The sequence below is a fragment of the Simochromis diagramma genome, unplaced genomic scaffold, assembly GCF_900408965.1.
Source record: "Simochromis diagramma unplaced genomic scaffold, fSimDia1.1 OVJJ01000816.1, whole genome shotgun sequence".
NCBI classification, from domain to species: domain Eukaryota; kingdom Metazoa; phylum Chordata; class Actinopteri; order Cichliformes; family Cichlidae; genus Simochromis; species Simochromis diagramma.
In genome coordinates, this window is record NW_024386908.1 from 15801704 (window position 1) to 15829314 (window position 27611).

Genomic DNA, 27611 nt, shown 5'->3' on the forward strand with positions numbered 1-27611 from the left:
CGAAAGCATTGCAGCGGCTGCAAACAACATCCTCTGCAAATTATGCCGGGCGACAGTCATAGCAAAGAGACGAAGCAGTTTTGGAATATGGGGAAAGCCAAAAACTGCGCTTCCTCCACTTCCGTACCATTGATTCATTAATGCTGAATTCTCTCGTAGCTGCTCTATTCCCATGTTGTTGCAGTATATTAATGACTAACCTCGTATTGTGGATGGATTATCTCAGTTGTTCTCCTGACTGAAGTTTGGTCCGTTTATAGCATCCTGCTATGCAATTGCATTTGTCCCTAACCACCAGAATCCCTCACGTTAACTTTTATTGAGTGGAAAAAAGTTAGCGTTCATCCTCCAGCTTTACTGTGCTAATGTTATGCTAACGTAGCTGTTTTGCTAGCGATCACGTAGGACTAGGGCTGTTCAATATAACGATATATATGGGATGACGATATAAAAACGTCTATCGTTTCATTTTACGCTATCGTTTGTTTTGTGGTGTCGCAAAATAAACTGTTTACGGCAATATTTTTTCATCGTTTTGATGGTCACTGTAGTGGCTATATTAAGTTCTCTCTTTCTCTTATATTTAATATAACCACACTACGGACAGACAAGCGCCTGTTTTTATGCGTTGTGGTTAGCAACAACGACGGTAACACCATCGCGTGTCCGCTTGTTTATGTTCCACATAAACCTTTCACAATAAAGCTCAAGATCCTGTTGAGACTTTTCAAAATAAACTGAATCACGTGAAAGAGCAGATTATTTACGGATGAGAAGTAAAAAAGAGCCGCCAGGTGCTAAAAAATAAACCTTAGACTCAAACGTTAGAACAGGCTTTTCCCCACAGCACGCTGTGTAATAAATACTCACAAAGAAAACGGCGGCCTTTGCAACTTATGTCTAAAAATGTATAGTTTCATGCATCTGTTAAAACACTCGACTCCAGGTACACGACGCGCAGCTGGAAACACTTCCCGCAAGTCGAGCTGCCCAAGATTCACAGAATTTTCAGAAAATGTTACATTTTTGTGATTTATATCGTTATCGGACGATAGAATTCTTATATCGGGATATGAGATTTTGGTCATATCGCACAGCCCTACGTAGGAAATCATTATATACGAGCTAGTCCAACTTCTGTAACCCTACAAACGTCATTGCTGTTTAGTTTTCTGTCTTCATTTATGTTGGAAGTGGTAGCAGAGCTGTACGTTTTTATTTTTTCAGAAATCTCTCAGTCAGAACATGCTATATCATGTTTAGGTGGAAACTAGCGAGCTAACTTCCTGCTAACTTCTAACTCTGTTGAATTTAATAAATTCTGTTTTCATGGATGCCTGGATGTTGAACTTAATTGTTACACCTGGTAAAGCAGCAACACTGATCATTTTATTAAAGATGAAAGAATTTAGACAGTTTGTAACTCTCAGTGATGCTGCAGTGTTCGTTTGACTTTGGGACCTAAAGCAGACGTTTTGGACCCAGATTACTCCGTGAGGCTCCTGGCTACGGCAGCCGTAATGCTCCGCCAAGCCATCAAGCGGTGCGGCTTCATAGCTTACCAAAGTCTAAAACATTTTTTGACAGATTTCTGCGTGCTGTGTATCACATAAAATTGGTTCGAGGTCAGTAAGCACAACCAGAATTCATACATAAGGAACATTGTTGATTTTTGAGAATATTAAAGGATTTTAAGTGTGCCTCATAGTGTGTAAAATATACAGAAGAAAAGAATATATCGCGATATATATCGTTACCCCACATGCTTCAAATTATACCGTGATATGGATTTTAGGCCATATCGCCCAGCCCTACACAGAAACCAAAACACTACACCAGATTACTCTAAGTAGTCAGACTTCTAGCTTAAAAAAAAATAAGAAAGTGACAAATAATGCAGTTCCTCCAGTGGCCATTCAAGGCTGACTCCAAAAGACAGTCAACTTTTAGATTGCCCAACTTTATGGCAGAAAAAAACATGTTTACAGCCAGACACAAAACCATTTTGGGTTTCTTTTTCCAGGAAGTACATTTTATATAATTACTCATTTAAGACATATTAAGACTTAAAGTTGTGTCTGATTAGGTGCTGTAACTGCTATGTGTGAGGAGTGAGTGCTTACACAGGTGACTCTAGGTGCTGACCGTGTGCTTGGCTCTATGTAAACAGTTTTGCGTGGATGGGGCTTGTAATGTTAGTTTAACATTTTCAAAGTAAAATCCTAGCTTGCATTGGGGGGTCAATTATACTACAATACCATCCAAAGAGTGTACTGATTTTTGGATTCAAATTCATTGACTGCATTTAAAAGATAGATGTAGCCACAGTAACATGACTCATGAGTGTGTTAGCAGCTGCCATGTTGTTTTTCTTGGTGTAGAAGTAGTCTTATTTGGATGAGAGCGCGGAGTGCTGAGTTATTGGCTAATGTGGGCTAGCTTGCTAGCACATGGCATTCATAAACTTTATGGGTTGCACAGCTATTGGACGATCAGCTAATTGGTGCAAAGTAGCAGAAGGATAAAGGACATGAATTTAACTCTCCAAAACTAAAGAATAAACCTCCTGCACCACATAGCAAGTCCTTCAGAAAACGCCAACAGCACAAATACAGCAAAATAGATCCAGCTGAATGACTCCACTTAGTGGAGGTGAAGCCTAGCAGACACCATTAGCCTGCAGCTATTGCTTATTACAGCTAAATTCACCTACTGTAGAGTTGTTATGGAGGCAGAAACCTTCCGTAGAGTACCAGACAGGGTTGTTTTTTTTTGTTTTTCTTTTTTGTAATGGTCTAAATTGTTTGAATCCTCGAGTTCATCTTGCACGCTTGCATGTGGTGATCAACTTTAATCTGTCGGACGCCTTTACCTGAGGCCTGCATTTGTGTGTCTCTGTCACACATACGTGCACACGAGCTGGGCATGCTGTGTCACCAGAGGCAATGTACGAGCTTTTCACAGTGACCCACATAGAGGCAGAGAGTGGAGGAGAGAATAATGGGAGGAAAATTGGGATGAGATTGAAAGGAGAGAGATAAAGAAACAGAAGTGGAGCGACAGCAGAATAGAGCAGGCATTTGTTAGATAGTGAATGAAGGGCAGGCTGGCAGTATTGAGATGTCCTTAACTGTCAGTGTTTGAGCTCAGTTTAAATTATGTTTTTACATCCTTGTGTATTTGTGCGCACATTAAGCCTGTAACGCGAAGCATGTTCACACAGATCATTGTGTACCCGTTTGTGATGAGTTTCACCTCTTTGTTGGGGGTTTATAATAAAAACCAAGTGACGACAGTAAAAGTGATGAAGTTACTGTAAACACTGGCAGTTTGACAAGTTGCGAAAAGACACAATTGGTGTTTGCTTCATTGGCATTCTGCAGCGTCTCTGTGCCATACAGAATGCCACTTTTGCTCATTGTTACTCCACTGTTGGATATTTTGAGCTTCATTGTGAAGAATTGTTTATGCATCACGCCATGTAAAAGGGTTAAAGTCTTTCTGATGGTAGGACACTCACAGATATTTCATGGAATGACCCAATGGTATTTCCAGAGTAGGACACTCATTTTTGCTATGCAGCTCTCAGGACTGAAGTTGCTCATAGTTGGATTTGTGTCAGGCCTCACTCAGTCTGCTGTGACACCTTATGCAAGTTTTTCCAAACATCTCAAGTCTCCTGGGCCTCTACACATCTTTGTCAGTACCTACAGGCATCCTGCAATGGAGGCTGTGGGCTTTCGGGGACCAGTGTTTGCCTTTTCAGTTCAGTTCAGCTCAGTTATATTGATATTGCACCAAATCAAAACAAAAGTTGGCTCAATGCACTTTATATTGTGAGGTAAAGACCCTACAAACCCCAACAATAAAACAACCCCATATGAGCAAGCACTTGGCGACAGTGGGAAGAAAAAACTCCCTTTTAAACTTAGCCACCTAAGGAAAAGGTTTTGGAAGTGATCAGAATGGTCGCTGGAAGAAGGGAACTTGTTGGATCCAAACTTTTTCCTGATGGGATTGTTTCTGGAACAACATAATTATAGAAAAAATGACTGATCGCCAATCAATGGATAAGACAAGTGTTGCTAGCATTACCATTAGAATAAATAACCTGCAGGAGAGACTCAGGAGAGACTTTTCATATGGACACCCATCACCACTTACATCAAACATTTAGATATAACAAGTTAAAAAAACAGCTTCTCTTCTTTTCCTTTTTTGTTTTACGAAGCTGCAGTTATGAGCAGAAAAACATTGATTTCTTATTTTTTGCAGCTACAAAGAAAAGCTGTCGGCGTGGCAAACATGAAGCTGTTGGCTTCTTGCTAGCAGCCAGTTCATAGGATTGAATTAAATGGATCGGCTTGTTGTCACTAATGCCCGATCGAGCTGTCTGAGTCGAGATCCGAATGATATCTGATCCAATAATGCATTGATTGCGTCCCAATTTGTGAGATTAACACGTATTTATGACCATGTTAATCTCTGCTCAGTTCCCTACCTCATGTTTCCCACCACGTCCGCCTTGATTTATACATTTATTTAGCTGTTTTTACATTTTAATTCTAGCTCAAGGAAACTCACTGTAAATTCACAAAGCTTTCAGTAAGTGTCTGACTCGATGGCAAAATTGTACTAAATGATGAACAATACCCATCAGATTTGATTTGTGCAGTTGTGCAGATTTTGTGGAGCCAGACTTCAGTGTGTTTGTTTGGGGAGGTTTGGTTTTTGACATCACAGATAGTTTAGAAAAGCAGCTGTGATGCAATGTTAAACTTACAAAAGCCTGCTGCACACGCACAGAGTGAGAGTCGACCTTTCAGTGAAGCCTGTTGTTTTTGGCATTTCAGTTTGGATATTTTGTGTTATATTGTTGCATAACATGGATTAATTTAATTAGCATTACTCGTATTTTTTTATTGATCTTTTAGAGAAGTTTCTGAACTTTTCTTTTTAACCTGCACTCTCAAGAGTTAAATTCTGTCAGTATAAAAATAAAGCAGGTTGGTCTTCTTGGCCTTTAAATCCCCACATCGGTCTAACTCTGAGCTGCACGAACACTCAGCTCAACTCTCCTTTCCTTATGAGAGTGATGTGTGTGTGTGTGCGCACGTGCATATCTAAGCATGAGCTCATGCATTTGTGTGTCTGCATGTGTTTCTCAAGTTGCCCTTGCCAGGTTACCGCTTATGTAATGTTCCAAAAATAGAGAAGATTCACCTGTGAGGGCAGTAAGGAGGGAAAGGAGACAGGCAGGAAAATAAGAGAAAAGAAAAGTGTTTAAACACCCTTCCAACAACTTTTTGCCTATATCGTTAAATGATATATTGGTTATTTTGAAATATTAGCAGTCCTGTGGAAAAAAACACTTGTGCTGTCAGAATTACCGATTTTATCTGTTCTTTTTTTGTTTTGTTTTGTTTGCAGAAGTGGTGCAATGAATAAAAAAGGGAAACCTTGATTGCTTATCCTTAGAGCAGGCTTTACTGAAAAGACGATGAAGTAAAGTAAACTTTAGATGAGTTGTTTATTGTGATTGTGTGGCTTTAAAGTGAAGTACATGTAATAGAAAAACAGCAGCTACAGACATTTTGGTAGAAGGTCTGACTTTAAAGCTAGCTGCTCTTGTAAAATCTTAGACAGAATAGAGGTTTCTGGCATAACCTTTACTAATCCAAGGTGCACAGAGAGAAGGATAAAGTCTGAAAAAGTTTCCGCTTGTAGTATATAAGACCGGGGTTAGGTTTAAAGAAAGGCGATTACTCAAAAGAAATAAAAAGATACTAACTCAAAGTATTAAATGGTCTGAGTGGAGGTTGAGCGGAGAGCTGGAGCTGAACCCAGTCTCTCTGTTACACACAGTTACAAACTGGCTGGTCAGATTTGTTTTTTTCTTTTTCATTTGGCAGCAACCTTTGCACAGTGAGTTTTCAGTTTCTTAAGGCTTTTAGTCCAGCAGCCACCGATCAGATAAACAAATCATGGTTTTGTTATCTTCCATAATGCCTTGTGAATTCTTTATTTGCCTCTTCATTAGGTTGTATTATCCTTTTCTGTTGTCTGTGTTGTTGTCTGTGCATGTGAGGATGGATGACTCGCGTAATGCAGACCGCAAGTAAGCTGAACCTCATGAGTAAGTGTTTGGCGGTAGTGGGAAGGAAGCACTCAATTCTAACAGGAAGAGATCTGTTAAAACTCCATCTTAACAAACTTAGGGCGGGGTAGCCATCTGCTGTGACCAGCTGGGGGTTAGGGGACAGTGAGAAGATAAAGAGCATAAACAAGTCCAACAGAAAGGGGTAGAGAAAAATGTATGACGCGCAAATACTTTAATGTGATGCTTGACTGATTGGTTTGCTTTGAATTACTTTCTGAAGACACTCTGGTGCTGGTTATCCTCATCTATATGCTTGAAAGTTTGTTGATGTAGAAAAAAGAGGCAGAGGTTAAAGGAGAGCAGAGGATCCAGTGTCATAGTTCATCGGATACCACTGCTCTCACACTCGCTGGTGCGTCTTTGTAAGAAATTTAAATTCACTACATTAATATGCTTCATGAACTCTATCTCCTCTACTTTGGCTGTTTGTGGTTAAATCATAACTTAATAGTAACTCGATCAAAACGCACACATCCTGCCTGTCTCACACACACACACACACACACACACACACACACGGTCATTGTCACATAGTACAGAGCTCAGATGTCTGGTGTCAGGTCTCTCTTACCCGTCACGTTGATTGGCATAATTACCCGAGCCGTGCTGTGAGTGTGTAAGGAAACAACTTCTGGGTGATTCAGTCTGCACTGGGATGTTTTTCTCTGTTATCTTGGAAAGCATTAGCTACAGAGTAAGTGAGAAAACCTTTCAGCATAATAATGATAAATATTGAAACCCACGCAAAGGCAGGAAGGAGAAGGAGGGGGAAAAAAGTGCGCTGGTTCCATCGAATTTTTGGCTACAGGTGAGTGGAGCCACTGAGATGTTTGAAGTTCTGCCTGTAGCTTCATCTGAACAATGTGAACAGCTTTTCATTCTTTTAGCACTGTAATATAGCACTGCAGACATACAGGTAATTTTACAGTAGCTCACAGTGAATGTAGTTAGTGACTGGAGTTTAATGGCAAGTCAACTATAAAAATACCATAGTACCAGTCAAAAGTGTGGGCACACTCAGTCATAGTGGGGTATTTCTGTATTTTTTAACTGTAAATAGTCACAACAACAAAACATCAGCTGAATTCTTCAATGACCTACAGTAAAATGAGCTTTCTTTGTTTTTGTGGGCCTAACTTATATTGATGCTGAATAATAGTTTGGCATAAATCATGAACAGCCCAATGAGAGGAGAACTATAAAATCACTTACGCTCTTGTGAGTTTTACTTGTTCAGGACAAATTTTAATTGTTTAATTGTAATATCATTTTAAAATATATATATATATATATATATATATATATATATATATATATATATATATATATATATTATTTAATTAAACTCCTGTTGGATAATGAGAAACGTTCAGTGTGGTAAGTATACAGGAAATCTTTGTGATACTGTACCTGTTGATTCTACACAAAAACTTCACGTTTATAGAGAAAACAACAATATAACAATAAACCACTGGCTCAAAGTATTATTATGTAAAGCTTATAAAATAAACAATGTGATTGTGTAGATTAACGTACACTGTAAAAGTAGGCTGTAAAATAACGGTTGAGAGCTGTTCATGTTTAACATTTCACTTGGAACTACATCTAAGCAACGACTCAAGTGTAATGTGTCTCGTTTCCACATATACAGTTAATGTTTTTAAGAAAATGTTTCAAGTTGTGAAATTAGTGGAAATAATTGGCTCCTCAGTTGTTTCTCAGTATTAACAATTTATTTGTCAGTTTCTGTCGGGTTTGTGTTTAAAATGCAGATCTTACTCATAAGTATGAAACTGTTCTTAAAAATAAACTTCTTGGTATTCATATATAACAGGAACAAAGCTAAAAATAATAACATTTCTTAAACCAACCACTGGCAACTCCTTTTTTGGAAATGGCATATTCATTGCTTCTCTTGAAACAAAAATAATGCCGGTTTCTTTTGGTTAAAATAAAAGACTGGACTGTGGTAGAAATGTTAAGCTGTGCAACTTACTACTAATATCAGTGTTATTATCATTAATTAAGCCTTTATATTGTTTCAGTCTAAGTAATACAGAAAGAATCTGCAGTAGCTGCTTGCAAAACTATATTCCAACATCAGTGGGAGTTGATTGAGTCAGACAAATCAATTTTGACATTGGTTATTTTGGTTTGGAAGTCCCTCTTTGTGTGCAGTGCCGTGAGGTAATTTTAAATCACTGTCTTGTTAATACTTTTATTTAACCAGAAAGTCCCTTTATTATAAAGGGAAACCTGGTCAGGTTAGCATCCATACAAAGTGTAAACCTTACAAAAATGCAAAGTAAACCTAAAATACATCATCTACATCGGGGGTGGGGGAACTCGAGGCCTCAAGGGTCAGTGTCCTGCAGCCATATAAATCAGCTGTGTTGCATCAAGGACACATCTAAAACCTACAGGACACCGGCCCTTGAGGCCTTGAGTCCCCCCACCCCTGATCTACATAATAAACAATATATAAATATTCACCACAGAAGTGGCATCTCATAAAAATATTCACATCCCCTTTACAGGATTCAGTGTGATGATTTTAAAGTAAGCAATCAATATATAAGTAAGTTTAACTTTGGTCTTTCTGCAAATTAATCCATGTCTGAGGTGCAAACTAACCTTGGATTATGGCCAGTACCTGTTTGTTATACAAAAACAGTCTGTTGTGTATTATATATTCACATCTAATCTAGACAGTGATGTGACATTTTCAGCTTCTGGCCTTTCACAAGATAACCCCTTACAGAACATCACTGTATAAAAGGCTTATGACATGACTGGAAAATCTTAACATTTAGGATCGGCACAATTAGTTAAATAAATGACGCATATTTATTCATTTTTCTACACAATCTAATAAGTGGTTGCTCTCAGTAAAAGCAAACCTTTACATTTGGATTTCTCTCCAATTATACTCAGTCTGTGCAAAGAAACTGACTTCAGAGTAAACCCACACTGGTGCAGTTGTCTCTTTTGTTAACCAGCTTCTCCCACGTAATCACAACATCTTCTGGAGTCCGAAGATGTTAAGCCCGATTCCTCCCACTTGCAGCTGCCTTTTTATTTTTGTGCCTATTACTTTTGTTCTCACTTTAGCTTTGATCATGAGCAGTGTTGCACAGGCACGACTCGCCTCTGTGGCCACACAGTGATTTTCAGAAACTGGTTAAATGACTGCAGCTATGGAGGAAAATTAACCATTGTAGGCTTGTACATCATCCGTACCACCCACCTCGAGAATCATATCTTCTTCCCACCTTAATCACTGGAATAGTGAAAAAACTACATAAACAGTTCCTGCTGTAGTAACTGTTGATCCCTCGGTGGATGCAAAGGATCCGTATTTAGAAAACATTTGGCGAATTACATCATCCTCAGTGTGTGGGCTGTGTATTGAAGACGGTATATGTGTATGACTTTGTGTCCACATTCACACTGTCATCCCACATAGGGTGATGGGGTGTCTGTCTAATTAACTGCATTTACTGTAAAGTTGCTGAAACACGCTCCTCACACACACACACACACACACACACACACACACAACACGCAGATTCTCCACCAATACAATTACTGGATGAGCTGCCGATGCTCCCGCTGTGCCGTTGTCGTGGCAACGCCGACAACCCACCTCTACAGGAAGAGGAGGAGGAGGCTGGAAATAAGGAGATGAGACAAGAGGGGAGGATGAGAAACGAGGAGGAGGAGGGGGCAGAGGATGACAGCAGCGTGAGGGAGAGGAGGAGCGAAGCAGTGGGAGGAGAATGGAGGAAGATTAGAGGGGGAGGTATGAGAGAAGTGAAGGTGATGTGCACAATGACAAAGCGGAGCAAGAGAGAGAGAGGAAGGAGGAAGAGGAGGACTGAAGAAGAGTGATGTGTTCAGAAAAAAAGAGGAGAGATGGTGAAGGGGGAAAATGAGTGAAAAGTGTAAAGGAAAGGAAGAAGAGAGGAAGAGTAGGTGGTGTTAGAACTGGAATCGGATTTTTCCAAGTTTTTAGAAGTGACATCCAAAATTAAAGTTTGATATCTCCACTGGAAGCTACTAAGGACGGGCACTGGGCAAAAATATAATTTTATATTGACTGATAATTTTACAGCTTTTCTTCCTTTGCTAAACTTGCAAAGTCATGAGCATAAAAGATGTGCGTGCTTTAAACCTGCATTCTTATGCCCAAAAGCTTCTGTATTATAGAGGTCTGTGGGGAAAACAGCCTGTGTCCATGACATCAGCAACACTTTGCTGATGAGTTTATAGGTTCAGTCAAAAATTTAGGGTCACATTGAATAGGAAAGGTTTAAATGTTAGAAAGGAGGATTATTATTGTGATCGATAACTTATTGTTTGCATCAAGGCGTTTTGTGTTGTAAGGTAAAGACCCTACAATAATACAGAGACAACTCCACATTCAGACATCATGACCCAGTATGAGAAAGCACTTGGCGACAGTAGGAAGGAAAAACTCCCTTTTAAAAGGAAGAAACCTCTGACAGGGTAAAGGAGGGGCAGCCATCTGGTGGGAGAGGTTGAGGAACATTGGACATGAGGAGCTAAATTCATAATTAAAATCATTTTTTTGGGTAAAGTTTTCACTGGAGCTAATTTTCATGTGGATAGCTTTGAAGGTAGTGGCAGAGCTGCTACCAAGACCAAGGCAGGAGTCAGTCGACTGGAAATCAGTGCAATGTTTGAGAAAATGAATACACCACCTGGTGTGGAAAATACTGGAATAAATTTTTAAGCTCATGTGCGAGCTTAAAATGAGGTTTGTATTAACGCAAAGTGGTGAAACACTTCATCATTCCTCTTAATTTGGCAGAAGTCTTAGCATTAAAATGTACTTAAGTAGATTTCTTTGAGGTACTTTAAGTAGAATCATATCCATTATATTGGGACTTTCATGGTGTAGGTAGAGATGTTTTTAATTTGTCTACTGCTGGGTAGCTTTTGGTGTAATAATACAGGATCATTTTCTACTGGTGCTTCAAACTGAAGAGGGTGAAAACCGTCCAAGTGCAATAAAAGTATGTTAGAAGTTCTGCAGGTCAGGGTGAACCGTGCAGTGAATTGCTCTGTTGATTTTTGTCTTTACTTTAGACACTTCCTGTTTTTGGATTTGCAGTGTTGAGGAGTCGTTCCTGTTTATTTAACTGCTTTTGAGGAAGATTTATTTTCAGATTGATGGGCTTCTGCAGACTTTTTCTGGACAAATTTGCTTAAAATAACTCCAAGTCAGGCATGCCGTGTGTGCATGTGTGTGTGTGTTTCAGAGACCACTTTCATTTTTTGTTTAGATTTTTAGGAGCTAGCTATAATTCCTGTGATCCTGTCTGCTTTTAGTAGATTAGGACTCACTCAAATGTAATGGTGGCCCGTGACCTCTGAATAAGAGAGTGTGTGTTTGCATGTATAAGTGTGTATTTCCATTTATCTCCTTGTGTGATAAGTGCACTGATGCTAATGGGCCTTTTTTAAGGGTACTGCTACTTCTGTCTGTCTGGCTACCAGCCCCCCCCAAAGGAAAAAACAAAACAACAAACCCCTCTCAGGTACACACTTTCATTTCAGGGTCATTTCATTATGAGTAAGAACTCCATGAACAACACACACACACACACACACACACACACACACACACACACACACTACTCATAATCAGTTTACAATAATCCTCGGCAGTAAGCGGCAGGGTTAAATGTGTTTGTGTCTCTCTGAAGGATCTGATTTTCCTGGTTTTGGCTGTCATCTGTGATAGCGATACTCGCTAACGTCAGTAACAGCAGCATTTATTAAAGAAAGAGCTCATGGTGCTAGAGTGCTGTGTATTTGAGTTTTGGGTTCCTGTTTTAATGTATTTGCTGTTCTGGAAATTCTTTCTGGAATTTACTTTTCGAGCTTACTTTCATTTTTATCCTCGCTTCTGTTTTTTGGTGTTTCCCTCTGTCTTGTTTTTTTCCTGTGTCATCTTGTTTAGTGCAGGTCTGTCTACATAAAAAGTATATGTGGCACATCCATCCCAGAAAATGGCTCAATTAAGTAGAAAATCATAGAGTAAAATTAGCAAACAGTACAAGTCTTCAATGTAATAACAGTCCGTTTAAGTACAAATTTGAATAAAATACAACACTTCATGTAAAAAGTTTTATATGAAGGAAGATATGTTAATAATTTTAGTAAAAAGTAACAAAGTTAATTTAAAAACTAAGGTGACATTATAATGGCTCAGTATGCACAGTTTAAAGTAGTGTACAGGGCTGAAATGTTAACTGATGGTCATTTGTTCTCAGATGATGCATTGCATTGCAGAAAGTTGTTGCATTGCTTAGGGAAAGATTTCCTTTGTCTGTGTTTCTGGCTCAGAGAAATATGAACACAATTGTCCAAATGTGCAGGTGAACACTACTGTACAAAAGTCTTTATATTTAGTTTCCAAGGAGCCAGACCTCCTTGCAATTTTGTAAAGTGGTCTTGAGGAATAGCACTTTACAGCAAGCAGTGACTGCTTTTTCACTGCTTTTCATTCCACTCCAACCATCTTTGAAAAATGCCAATGTTTGACAGGCATTAAATTATGTAAAATTTTAGTGTTTTGGCATAGTTAGCATAATATTTGTTTTCCCTACAGAGCATAGAAGAGTACTGTTAGATTTTGATGCAATACCATACAGTAAAAGCATACCTGGATAGAAAACCAGACAGTGGAACATAATCAGTCATGGACTGGCCTCCCCAGAACCCAGACCTCAAAATTAATGAAGAAGTGTGGGATCATCAAACAGCAACCAACATCCAAATAAGAACTTTTCATTGTCCTTCAGGAAGAAGGACTATTGGAGAACTATTCCTGAAGACTACTTAAGGAAATTACAGGAAATCGGCCTCAGAGTTTCAGCTGTGTTGAAGAATAAAGGTGGTTACACAAAATACTGACTTTAAAGTGATTGTACAAACAGTCTTTGCCTTCCGCTGTATTTCCATTCACGGTTGCACTACACCCATTTTCTTCACAAAACATTGAGAAATGAGGGGTGGTGAACACCAGCAATATGTCTGACTTCCAGTTTATTAGAAACCCTGTTTACTCATTTAATAGGTGCAGTTGGTCAAACGTGAATCAGCAGAAAATGAAACATTTTTCGTTTTCATTTCTCGTTTCTTGTTGATTTTTAAAATTGGTTTCGGCAAGCATCAAACGCACCATTGTCCCTAAACAAATGTGTGTCCGACCTTAGCAGACAAAATGAAACACAAACTTGTTTAAACCTGATAAATGTTTGCATATTCGCTTTCTGCCTTTCGTTTCACTTCTGAATAAGCAGTTCCAGTAAAACTCTGGGTTTGCTCAGTCTCGCTGCATGTGCTACTTCCTCTAATGGACTTACTGTGTTGCAGTGCCCTCAGAGCTGAGTGGAGAACTTTGTGAGTAACGAGGAGTAAAAGTGGAAAAATGAGGCCTTAAATAACGAGGTCCTTTAATCAGTTAGACTTAGCTGGTATTTGTGTGTGGCCGCTGTTTTATGCGGCATATGTCCGGCCTCCATACGTCCTTTCATTTCCGGTCATCCACAGTGTGCTATTTTTATCTCAGGGGCTGTGAGCACTTGTTTGTGTGTTTAAATGTGTGTGTGTGTGTCATCAGGTTACAGGGTGTGTAAGTGGACTCCTCTTTGTCCCGGCTGATAATTTTAGACAGAGGGCCACTGAAACTTTCAACAGGGGGTCAGATACTCTGTGCAACCTTTTCCACTGACACACACACACGCACGCACGCACGCACACACACACACGCACACACCTTTGGTAATGCCCATAATTACTAGTTACTATAAACATCTTGTTCATCGCCTCAACTCAGGATTTGTTTTAAATGTTCCTGATCTGCAATAGTTTGTATTCTACTGTAGTATATTTTAATATAATGAATAGTTATAAATAAATAGTTTAATCAGAAATCAAGCAGTGAGTTGTCAGTGTGCAACTTTTTTGCGTTCCTTTGAGCTACAAAGCTCTCTTTTTTTCTTTTCTTTTTGCCGTAGTGTTGGAGCACACCCTTTTCCTTTACAGCAGTACTCTTTTGCCCTTTCCTAAAAGCCCAGACTCATATGTGGTTTGGTTCAGGTTTAGCCACAGTGACAGTTCTCTCTCTTCTGTTAGCAGGTAACCACCTGCCAACTGGGTGGGAAATACACATTAAAGCATAAAGTTCAGTAACTACATCACTTTTGTGAAGTTAAGTTAATCTTGTCAAACAAATTTTGTGGCATCTCCATCTCCTTTACTAATACTTCTTGTTCATGCCAAATGATTAACTTCTCTCATTTTTACCAACTTAGTGTGAATTTGAAAGCCCCGGTCATAACACTTTAAAGAGTCCCTTGGTGTGCCTATAAAAAGCCATGCCAAACAACATTCTGTGGGTGTGGTTTGCAAATAAAGGTGACACTTTGTCTTTATCTTTAATAGACACGTTAGGGTATTCACTGTTGTTCAAACAGGCCGGTTGTCCCGTCTTTTAAAAAGACAAATCCACAGATTTAACTTGAAGGAGAGCACTCATTTCATATTTTCACTTTAATTAATTTATTTTTTTATTTATTTTTTGCTTTCTCTTGCATTGACTGAAGCCAGTGAGACTGCAGAGGTGTCTGCGTAGATCAGCAGTTAATAGATGGGCATGTAGACAGATGATGTTCTGATGGGCCCTCTCATGTGGGTGACTGTACTGTGTACTTGCAGAAGAAGATAGATGAGCTATGAGATAAAAGAGTCGGGGACAATTGAAGTGGATAAAGATGTACTCGAGTCAGTTTAAGAAAACTGCAACAGGAAGTATAATGGGGTGAGCGTCTGCGAGAGATGACTGCTGACTCATCCTCTGACATAACAGATCTGTCTGCGACTTCTCTCGTCACCCCAAAGTGGCTCTGGCAGTCTCTCCGCCAAGCTGTTCCTGGTTCACCTCAAATATCTCCAGCTGAGCCCGCTTGAAAGCAGCCTCCTAATATGAATAATGTACTAAATTATACTGAAAAGTCCGAGAATTATGAAGTATCTTGACAATGATAACCGTGTGTTTCCTTCCGTTTCTTAGGAAAGCGATCTCCCGCTCAGGCCTCCATTACCTCGGCCCACCTCAGCCCTCGCTTCCTCCTGCGTCCAACGGCCCCACCAAGGAACTACGTACCTGTGTGGACTGGACGGTCAGAAATGCACATGCACATTTATTTTATATAACTGTGAATCTGAACAATGATGACATTTTTTTCCTGGTCCCAGTCTGTGTTGTCCCTATTCTGTCTGGCTGATTCACTCGTCGACATTTGCATTTTTATGCCAACAGATTTGTTAGCAGACTGGTTTCAACAGCCGTATGTTCATGTGGAAATGGAAAGCAGTAATTTGATTTTCCTTCCTTTTTTTAATTCCTTACAAGAAAAATGCCGTTCTATCTCAGCGTGGGAAAGAAACTTTTATGTGTCACGACTTTGTGACGCGGTTTATTATTCGACATTTAATAGATTATATTTAAGAAACATGAATCACGACTCAAAAGCACCAGATTAAAAACACTTTGGGTTTTAAATGTAGTGCTAATGCTTAAGGAAATGTCAACATGAATTGGAAAGTATTCTCAAAAATGCTGTTAAAGAACCCAATAAATGTATTTTTAAAAAGTCCCGTCTTCCTGTCTGCAGTTGCGCCACTCCAAACCTGAGCTTGTGATCTGGTGAAAGCAGGTATTAAAACAATTAAAACAATGAATCTGCAATATTCACCAAGTAAACACGGCAAGTAAACAATCGTCAAAAACAGTCAAAGATGCATTAAAACAATGATAAAAATAATTGAAGCAGTTTTTTTGATGATACACCAGGATGACAATGTGAATTGAACCTAATCTGAAAGCAAAAAGACCAATGAGACAGTTTTGAATAGTATTACTGAAGCAGGCAGATAATTTTTTTTATAATCATGAAATAATTTAAAATCTTTTCCATGTTGTTTTTCTTTCAAATTGTTTATCACCTTCTTTCTTTCAAATCTTCCATTGCCATTTAGTTTTATTTAATAAAATCAGATTACTCTGGTCCAAGCTGTAAAATCATATGAATCATCTGAAGGTTTTTTTTTTTTTTTTACTTACATAAACTCTTTTGTGCAAAAATTTTGCAGACTTGAAACAGATTTTTTTTTAATGATTATGGTACAATAAAGCCATTCAAAAAAACATGACAAAGAAAAGAAAATAGAGCGTTTTCACATGAGCCTCCAAAATTCAAGAAAAAGACATCAAAGTGCTTCAAACTCAAGAAGAATATGTAAAGGTGAAAAGGTGCATTTCATAGAATTAGTCGTATCTATTGAAAATTTGCCAGCCACATAGAGGCTTTGTGAGGGTACTCTATGTTAATGGATGTCAAACTATGTATACTAAGGTGTCCAAACATGTCATTAAGGATACGGGGGAGGTCGTCATATGTTGTTTTTATGGGGGAAAGAGTTAAATGGGGTGGACATCTGAAACAGTTGTGTAAAAATATATTTAAAAAAAAAAACACCCTCTGTCCTTTAGTGTTAGTACCACTACCTCCATTAGTTATTTGATTTTATTGTATTTTATGTATTTATATATTTGTACTGTGAACCTACTGTAAAAAAAAAAAACTGGTTTATCTGCAGTGATACAAAACATTTCAAAAACACCTTAATTTCTTATGTAATTTCTTTTTTGTTTGTTTTTGTCCATCAAAAACGAACAACATTTACGACTTCCACTTTCCCCATTTTTCACATTTGCAAAGCCATCCCGCGGGCCGGATCGAAACCTTTGGCGGGCCATTTCTGTCCCACGCTCCATTTGTTTGACAGCCGTGCTCTAAATGATTCATGCATCAATAATGAAAAGCAAATGCAATGTGCTTTATTATTAATAGGAAGGTGTAAGTAGATAAACAGTTGTGGGCTCACATCTGAGATTTCCCTTGGGCTCCGTCTGTAGGGACACTTCCAGCACGTCATTGCTGCCCTTTATCTCTCTGCACGGCTCTCATGCACTCACTCATATATTATCACTGTGCTCAGGCACTCATTAATATACACTCAGGGGTCGATTCATTGAGACCTTTAAGGTCTGCTTTTAGGTGCTAATAAGTCCAAAGGGGTTTGTCCATATTCCCAGCAGGGCCAGAACACTGGTAGAAGATGTGTAACAGGAAGTGGAAATTTAAACAAATGTTCATTCAAATTGATTTACTGTGGAACATTGAGTTGCGGGGGAAGCAATTCTGCTTGTAAGTGACAAACGGAGAGAAATTGGGAACAGATTTGGCCATGTCTTATCTCTGTCAAGTTCTTTGTCTAGTTTGTCACTAATTATTGTGACTTTATGAAAAAAGTGCTGCAATATGACAACAAAACCCACATTAATTACTTCATAAAAGATGCTAGAACGTCAGAATGTCTGCTCCTCACAGTAAACCCTAGAAAGTTGGTTGAGGTTAAAAAAAAATTAAGTGACTGATTCTTTTTAATTAAATTGTTATTTCAAAGTGCTTTTAAAGATTTTGGGGCATTTGCAGGTAATCCAGTCTTTAAGTGCTGACGTGACGAATCCTGCTTCCAGGCCCAAACTACCCTGCATTTAATAAGGCTTTTGTGTTTTTAACATCTTTTAATATTTTGTATCTTGTTCTATTTAATCTCAAAAAGCCCCTAAAAACAGTCAGTGATCACTGTCGGTTTTTCTTACCACTACTCATTTTAAAGCTCAGTTTTTAAAACGTTACCATGTAACTACAGCCCAGCCCATGCAGCAGTATATGAATGACTAACCTCGTATTGTGCATCGATTATGTCAGTTGTTCTCCTGACTGAAGTTCGGTCCGTTTACAGCATCCTACCATGCAATTGCACTTGTCCCTGACCACCGGGAATCCTCACGTTAACTTTTATCGAGTGGAAAAAAGTTAGCGTTCCTCCCCCAGCTTCACTGTGTTTATTATGCTAACATAGCTGTGTCGCTAGCGATCACGTGGCACATCGTTATATACCAGGTAGCCAAACTTCCTACAAACGTCACTATTGTTTAGTTTTCTGTCTTCATTTATGTCGGAAGTGATAGCAGAGCTGTACATCTTAATTTGTTTCCGAAACCCCGCAGTCAGGACATGCTATATTGTATTTAGATGGAAGCTAGCGAGCTAACTCCCTGCTAACTTCTAATTCCGTTAAATGTCATAAATTCCGTTTTCATGGATGCCTGGATGTTCAACTGAATTGTTACACCTGGTAGAGCAGCCACACTGATCATGTTATTACAGATGAAAGAATTTAGACAGTTTTTCAACTCTCAGTGATGCCGCAGTGATCGCTTGACTTATGGACCTGCAGTGGAGTTTTATTTACTTTATTTACTTTTATTTTGTAAGATAGTTGCCAAGCTGATAAATTAAGTTAAAGTTGTCATATACATACAACATACTGTTATTAGGAAATACAATCAGGCCTTTTCTTATGTTGCAAAAAAAGCACAAAAGAGAGAGGAAAAGTGCAAAATTAAGATAATTAAACAAATACAAGTTAATTATATAATTAGCAAATGAAACAAAAGGTCTTCCAATCCATTTTTCCATTACTGAATGAATGAGCAAGCAAAACTATTCACATCTGAGCTGAAGGAGCGTGATCACAGCTGTGCAGTAAACCCGGTGACACAATTTTACTCAAACATTCAGCCTGCATGCATTTACCTTGAATGTCTTTGTACGCATATACACTGACATGTATTACTCCATGTAGGAGTGTGTTTGCACATGAATCAGTAGTGTTTAAATTAACATGCACTGTGAAGTTACCCACCTACTCAGCAGTGGCAGTTATGTGCTTGACACACTTGTTGACCTCATTCGCTGCCATGTGCTCATGTTCATATGGTTGCAGTTAAATGTGAGTGAGACAATGTTGACTAATTTTATGATTATTCCCCGCTCATTTTCTCTCTCTTGTCTGCTTCGCCGTAGGAGAACGCAGTGAATGGGGATCACCTGTGGATGGAGACGAGCTGCTCAGGAGAGCTCTGTTATCTCGGAGAGGACACCTGCGTGCTAAAGACAGCTGTGAGTAATCTATAGTCCTTATACAAATCCTATGTTAGCATGTCAGATACAGTGAAAGACTTGTTTTTTCTAGAATATGTATATTTATTTCTTTTAAGTAATGGTAAATCAGTCTTATGAACATTAAATAACTGGACTAAAAAGAATCCCAAAAAGATTTTGCTCCTTGTAATCAACATGGTACCCAGATCCTCAAAAAAAGAGAAGCGAACTTCAGAAAAAAGACAATGCAACAAAACATGTATGGTTTAGAACAACTAACTAGTCTGACTGACTTATTGTTAGATTCAAATCCTCCAAAAAACTCAGTAAAGGTCCCGAAATCTTTTCAAGTACATCATCTTCAGGCTTTGGTATATATTTGTATTTTTAAAGGGAGGTTTCATATTTGTCTTATGCACTCATAAGCATTTGGTTTAGGTGTTATTCCCCCTAGACATTTAGCTTTTTGGTATGCAAAAACTGAGACTTATTAATGTTGCTCAGCTTTGTTATTTGTATTTATATTTGTGTCCTTCTGAATACAAACCAAGTAGAAGTCGTTTTGGGTCCCTCTTCGAAAATGATTTTCTCACACATTATTAAGAATTTTATCCTTTAGCAGCATCTGTGAATCATTCAGTGAAACTTTTTAAAACTGAAAATGAAAACTAATGCTAATTAATGCATTTTTAAAAAATCTTTTCAGTTTGAATTGATTAAAAAAATGGATATAATGGCATCTTAAATTAATTTTATATCATGGCCCACATACAGCCCACTTTGGTCTTAAGTGGGCCAGACCAGAGAAACTCTCCTTTCTGTTATAGTGAAGACATTTAACTACACATTTAGTCCCTTTGATATCTTAATATAAGAAAAAGAAGTGAACCTTCAGCAGTAACTTTTTTCTGCATAGTAAAGAAACACTGTGATCAGCGCAACTGTTTGGGTTTAAATTGTCAGAAATAAATGTGCAAAAAATACAGAAAAAGTTCTGGTAGCTCTTTACTCAGATTGTCCCTTAAAGTTTTAGAGTAGTTAATGAAAAAACAGGAAGTTGTCTGTTTATCAATTCATTACGGTTGTGTAGTATGATTAGCTATTGGGGAGGTCTTTATCGTCTACCAGCCGACTCAGTGGCCAGGTCAGTGTTGTGGCTGTTCTCGATATCATTCATCTGATTCAATTGCAAAGTTCAGATGACCTCCAACTCTGCCATCTGGGAGTGCAGCTGGTGACATTTATTGTTTTGGCCTCTGTCATGTTGGTGTTTTGGAGCCAGACGTTACCTTATATTGACCAAAGGTTGATGTGCCAATTTATCAGCTATTGCTAGTTGGCTTGGTTGTGGTCTTGTACACCCCATTCCCACCCCCCCCCCCCCCCCCCCTTTAGACTCAACCCTGCGACAGAATGTAAGACGGCTGCCATCAACATCGTGCTAGACTAAGTCAGTAGTTTGTCTGCAAAAATAGACTTTTATTTGAACTTCTGTAGGTTTTCTGTAGGTTTCGCTGTGTACAACAAGCAACTGTCGATGCATGTGTGGAAATGTGACAATTGCAGAGTTAATCAGCCCGAACCAACCATGACCAGAGTCTCTTATATCAGCACCTAATAATGCTGCCCGAAACACATCTGATTCTTAAAAGCTTTTTCATGCAGCAGAGTTTTGTCTCTTTAGTGCAGCTGCAGAATAAAAAGGCCTGTTATTGCTGGTGCTATGTTAATGAGACAAAAACAAAAAGCAAAAACATGATGACTCTAAAATGTGGCATCAGGAGCAGGTAATACAAAATTTCCGTGTAGTACTAGGTTGTGATTTTTAGTGCCACACATGAAACACTCATTGAAACACATCATTTGTGCTTCATTTGCAGAGCAGGTGGTCCCAGTGTTCTGCAAAAGGAGCGTTTCGTATTCTGTTGTAAATGCTAAAACAAAGCATTATTTTAAACAGGATGCCACACTCTGATTCAGGTGAAACATGTCCACAAAGCAGAGAATCAAATACTCCAAAAACAGAGAAGGAAGTGTGTTCTGAAGTGTCGTTGACTACAAGCATGCAGGGCTGCAAAGAAAGAGTCTGAATGAGAGCTGTTGTTGACCTTTTGTCCATCTATTCAGCTCTTACAAGAAAAACAGCACCTGCTATACAGAGCTGAGACACAGCCTTTAATTCACTACACTAATGTAATGACATCTTTGTACATTTCCACTGATGGAAGGTAATTATAGTGCACGTATAAAAACACATTAAGACGCTGTCAAGATTGAGCTGCAGCAAGAAATAATCTCTCTGTGGTGATTTGTGTTAGATAAATGTCCAAGAGGATATGCCGACCTCAGAGGAATCTGAGATCGCTTTGACAAGTCGTGGCTGACGTAAGTAAACACATTCCTACCTGTTTTCAGCGGAATCAGCTCGATTTAATCTCAGTCATGAAGGAACAACCAGGCTGTCTGAAGGAAGCAGCTGAGGTTTTTACCTCATGTAAGGCAAATGCTGCAGAAAATACCTCCTCTCTCCTATTACACGCTTAACAAAGAGTGTTTGAAAAGGAAGTAAAGACCTCCATGGCATGCTTCATAATCATGGATTACCATCCACCCACCCATCCATAAATCTGTCCATCCACCCATTCTCCATTCAGTCCATTCAATCCTCTATACCCTGGTATGTTTCTATTGGAATATTCCAGATTGCTGGGAATTCTGAAAGAAAGAGAAATCTGATTACAAATTCTAAACACCTGATTACAGCTAAAAAAAAGTTATGTAAAGTCTCAGTTATAAGTTAGTTTTGATTTACAGATCACAAGTAGCTCTTTAAAATTATATTTGACCAATTAAGATTTGTACAGTTGCACATTTCATAATGTTATTCTCATCATCTCTTTTCTGTTTTGCCTCCTACTCTTCATCGGCCTCCTCCACCACTGCTCTGTCCTCCCTCATCTACACCTCATCCTCCTCTTGAACTCAAGTCGTGGCTCTAAAACAATAAAATGTGCATTAAAATGATGACTTATTCTCCATTTATTCTATTTATTTATCATTGTCAGTCATTCAACACTCCTGTCTCCAGACAGCTGACAACAAGTCGGCTATAACCAAAACAGATTATGCCAGCTAAGGCTTGAGTGTCCTAAAATATGTTAAAATGTAGTGTGTACAAACGGTTTTTATACACCAACAGTCGTAGCATCACGCCAGTTGGCCATGGCTGCTTTGGGGTACAGATGGTTAAAGAAATTTTTTCGGAAATGATGGCAAACCTCTTTCTGGGACGAGAAGGGACTATTCCATCAGTGTTGTTTTGCCAATCTTCAAGCTTGGACATGGTGTGAAAAGAATTTCCACCTTGCGTTACTCTTGTGAATGCATATTGTGTTGGAAAACGACAGATCGTTTTGGGAACCACCTCAGAAACCTCACTCTATCTCTGAGGCTGAGCCCAGATCTAGAAGCTTGTTTGCTGCTTGCATCTCACTCTTTAGTTCGGTACCCACAGCCTGTGGGCACAGCTGAGGATCAATCAGACAGTAAATTCACATCTTCTCCTAAATGCTCTCTATTCAGCAGAACAGACTGGTACAGTGTCCGCCTCACCTCAGACATGGTACTACTTAGACATGCCGGTTAGTAAACACTCATGAAGTCTTCTTAGTATCCTTCATGTTCTGGGGTTGTTTCTTTTTGATTAATTGGATTGATGTTTTTAGCATCATTTCAGTGAGGACCACCTTACTTAAAGGAATATTGTTATTTTTGTCTACTGAAATCTATATTTGATGGCATGGCTCGGCTCCTGCCTGGGACCTCCTCATTCTCGCTATATTATGATTATTGTCTTGATAGAGCGATGTGGTTGGAGTTTTGATACAAAGCCACGATCTGGCCCACCAACTGTATGCTGGCTGGCATTGAAATCAGCTGATCTACTGGGATTGTGGCTGAGTATGATTCCGTTGATAACACATTTAAATGCCTCAGTCCCAATGCCTGTCTCTCTGCTCAGCCATACCTTAAATCCACTCATAGGTAAACTGAATGAGACTGATGATCTGATTACAGCTCAGCGCTCTTCTGGGAAACTTCCCTATCCTGGTCCTGAGTTCAGCAGTGTTAGGCAGGAGTATTTATTCAAGGCTTTAATGCTTTGCCCGACTGGTTTAAAATTTGTAGTGCTTTATAACTACTGGTTATTTGGTGATTGTAAAATGTGTAAAGTAAAATGATGTCATACACTTCCTTTTCTGTGAAAAACATGCTGTTAAAAGACTACCGGACATTAATTGTTTTACACAGCTGTTTAAAGTTCCCTGACAATGACCATTAAAAATGTATTTTGTGTGTAATAACTAAAGTTCCTCTGTTTAGAACCTTCATTTTTCTTGGAGTTTTAACTCTCGTGGCATCTTGAAAAAGGATGTCTTGCTTGTCTCAGCATGATAGTTCATGTAAGAAGCTGATCTTGTGGCGGGGCTTTCCAAGCAGAACATTCAGAGCTACTAACCCATGAAATATGAGGGTGAAACGTTGTTGTTGTTGTTGTTGTTTGTTTTTTTTTTCTTTTCCTTTTGTGTGTGTGTGTTCGTGGGAGTAGCTCTGAGTATTGCTCAGTGTGACATTCAAGAGTGAACTCATTGACTGGAGATGAGACCACTCCATTATTAGTTGTCTTATTATTACTCATAATGAGTAGTTTGTCTGTTGCAAGAGCAAGGGCAGCACGGCAGTGTTATTTATTGAAGGCAAATCGCACTTTGGCATCTTGAGTGTTTGCTTTTTTTTTTGCCAGTCACTGTGTGATAAATTACTCTGCGCTTTTAATTCATTCTTTTACCTTAGAGATTTGTTTTTTGTGTGTTTTTGTGTGTGTGTTTGTGTGTTTTTCCCAGCCCCACAGCAGTAAAGATTATTTTCTGGGTCTGGAAATTGAAGCTGAAGCTAAATGACCTTAAACCTGCATTCATTTAAATGGCCACCAGGGGGCGACTCTTGTGAAATAATTTTGTCTGTAATTATCTCACTGTAACCAGAACTTCAGTGCTGGTCTCAGTTAGGCCACCTGACCCTCGTAATGTCTTATTTCAAATAACCAGGATACCAAAATTAGGTTTTAAAACCCACGTCTACAAGCCAGTGGGTCTTTCTACGATGAATTCGTCCAAGCCTCATTTGTTTTTTTGTACATTCCTTTCACCATAAAAGTCTATGAACGTTATGCAGTATGTGACTGCTCTAGATAAAATGGCTTAAATGTACGTAAATCAGCTTAAAACAAATTATTAACTTAAATTGAAATTTCAATTTAGATTTTAGAAATTTCAGTGCAGGATTAAATTTTTCTTAATACAGTAAAAATGTAATATTTAAATGATTAAATATATTATTACATTCACTGTACATAAACTGTTAAAAGGTAAGGACTGTGGTTGCTGATTTTTTTTTTATTTTTTTATGTCGTTTGTAATCCATGAATGAAAATGTTAAAAAAAAACTGAATTAGTTGTATAAAACTAATTCAGTTAAAAATATGCACAATTATTTATCAAATTGGTGAAAATTTGTTTTTTATTATTATTATTATTATTATTATTATTATTATTATTATTTTAGTGGTTCACAAAAAATCGTATGTATTTTATTAGTGATAAATGTATATATTAATAACAACATATAGCTTTTATTCATGATTTGTATGTATTTTTGCATTTTTTAAAACAGAAAAAGAACATACACAACATTAGAATTTCTTTTTCTTTTAATAGAAAAAAAATTAGCCAATAGTCCGAAGTTCTTTGTAGAACCAAGCAAAGATATCAAGGTTTTTTTTAAAAAAAAAAAATTTAAATGTTGATATTGACATGAAAGTAACATAAAAGACATTTTCTCTAAAGATTGGGTAGTGACACCTATACCTATAGAAGAGTCAGAAATATAAACGAATGTTCTTAAAATCCTTATTTTTTCCACTTTGAATAATGGCTGGTGAAAAAAATAACAGAAACGGACTCCTCTCCTCAAGCCTGGAGTGTCACTGTGCTGTTAACGGTGCTAATAAAAGTCTGCCACTGCTTTTCAAACTGAACTGGAGTAAAGGTAAAATGTTGGGGGACCTTGAGCACATCTTGCCAGTGTGTAACAGCAGGTTGCTGTTAGTGTGTTCTTACACTGCTTACGTTTGTTTCATTTGCTGTGTGTCTGTGTGGATTTTGTGTGTCTTACTCTGCCCTTTGTACTCTCTCTTTTTAAGAAGTCGGCCCCCAGGAGGAAATGTGCAGCCTGTAAGATTGTTGTTCACACCGGCTGCATGGAGCAACTAGAAAAGGTAACACACACACACACACACACACACACACACACACACACACACACACACACACACACACACACACACACACACACACACACAGTTTATTGTTCATACTTCATTTTTTTCATAGTTTTTTTTCTCCTAAAAATTTGTCTTTCTGTTGACGCCTTCTGTACCCCATTTAGGCTTAACACTGTGGAGTGTGCAGATAAATGCATGATGGGAAATGTGCACAGTTCTTTTGTAATCTGGTGATTCTTTCAAGTAAAGAAGCAATAAAAATGAATTCTGATGATCCCTGGTTTATGCTCTTGGGTTCTGAGACTCAAATAAATATAATATTAAATAGCTGTTCCATTATTTCTAAGATCTTTAAATGCCTTTGATAAGATTTGTTATTTTCTTTCCCTATGTAAATTAAATGAAGCCTAGGCATGATAAGAAAACATATATTTTATTTATCCCAAAATCTACAGCAGCCAAAACATTAAACATAAAAAGTAATAATTAAAGTAATAATTGGTAAAATTTAAAATAAAATTGAAAAGTTATATAAGAAACTGAATATAGAATCAAAATACCTTACTAATTATTAGCACAAGCACACATGAGACTAAAAACGACTCCAGGTTATACACAGGGTTTTTTAGGGTTGTAGTAACCAGTGTGCTGCTTATCTTACAGGTGTTACACTCCAAAGGGTTATTGCATGAAGTACTCCATGAAATTGGAAATCCTTCTTGAAATGAGTCTTACACTTGACAAAGCCTCTGGGCAGTTACAAGCACATGAAGGTTGTTTTTAAATCAATGCCGTGAGAGCCGTAACTTAACTTCAGTGGTCACTGAGTCATGAAAAATGTCTGCAAAGTACCTGAGTAAAGTTTAATGACTGTGCCTGAACATTAGGTTAAAAAGCCTTTTCCCCTTCAAGCCATATTTCTACTGTGCATGTAGAAGTCTGACAACATTACTGCTTTATTAACAGATCAATTCAGAGTGGTGATATGTCTCTGCTCATTCTCCAGAGCACTGATTATATGAAATACTTGTCCATATTATGAATTAGTAAGAATGCTACTAGTACTAGCACTACCCCTGTACTTAACAAGGCAGTATGCTCTCCAGCACACAGTTTAAACTGTCATGGACCTCTGCTGTTTACTTGCAACATGACTGGCTAATAAGTTTCCCATTTTGGCTTTGGATTGGCTCTTACTAAATTCTCACATGAACCTTTACAAGAGATAAAACAATAATTCGCCACTGTTTAAAAGTATAAAACATTTAATTGATGCATAAGGTTCAGAAAAGCCTAAATGCAATGTTGAGATGTGAGGATTCGGGCTCTCAGGTGGTTAAAGATGCTCTGATGTAATAAAGTTTACTGTAGCTTACTAATAATTTTTGAAAGGTCTTTATGTCTGTGCATCAAAGTTTCACTGATCTTGGTTTTGTGTCCCTTGTCCTGGCTTCCTCTCCTCACCCCAACCAGTCACAGCAGATGCCTGCACTTTCCTGAGCTTGGTTCTGCCGGATGTTTTTTCCTGTTTAAAGGGAGTTTTTCCTTCCCACTGTCACCAAGTGCTTGCTCACTGGGGGTCTGATTGTTGAGGTTTTCTCTGTATTATTGTAGGGTCTTACAATTTAAAGCGCCTTGAGGCAAATGCTGTTGTGATTTGGCACAATAAAATTAAAATGAGTTTTAGCATGAATATATTCCAAACTCTTTCACCCCTAAGTTTAGCCATCTCAGTCAAATACCAAATCCTAACAGTAATTCTAACTAACCCTAAGTCTTAAGGCAGTTGGAAAAAATATATAATTTTTGTGATCATAAATAAAAACAAATTCCCAACGGTAGCTACAGATGATTTATGTTAATTTTTAGTCTGAATGAGCGATTCTCGGGAAAACTAAAACCCTAATCTGCCAATTTTGTACAGGCATAATAACACACACACACACACACACACACAGCTACACACACACATTCAGTGAGTGTATCATTATAATTA

The 27611-nt window shown here is 38.2% G+C and overlaps 1 protein-coding gene and 1 long non-coding RNA gene across 6 annotated transcripts in view; one reads left to right on the forward strand and one right to left on the reverse strand.

Moving 5' to 3' along the window:
• Nucleotides 1-27611, forward strand: part of dgki (diacylglycerol kinase, iota) — a 100267-nt gene that overhangs the window by 34038 nt on the left and 38618 nt on the right. For 4 of the 5 annotated variants that reach the window (XM_040035687.1, XM_040035682.1, XM_040035685.1 and 1 more), the window contains exons 2-4: nt 15267-15375; nt 19195-19290; nt 25535-25609. In XM_040035687.1, the coding sequence (XP_039891621.1) occupies nt 15267-15375; nt 19195-19290; nt 25535-25609 (280 nt within the window). The remainder of the gene's footprint in view (nt 1-15266; nt 15376-19194; nt 19291-25534; nt 25610-27611) is intronic. The other variant, XM_040035683.1, reaches the window with a different exon arrangement.
• On the reverse strand, nt 17974-27392 carry LOC120735914. The gene is made up of 3 exons (XR_005696373.1): nt 27381-27392; nt 19729-19734; nt 17974-18237 (listed from the first exon to the last, which is right to left on the reverse strand). It is a non-coding gene; the product is annotated as an uncharacterized LOC120735914 (long non-coding RNA).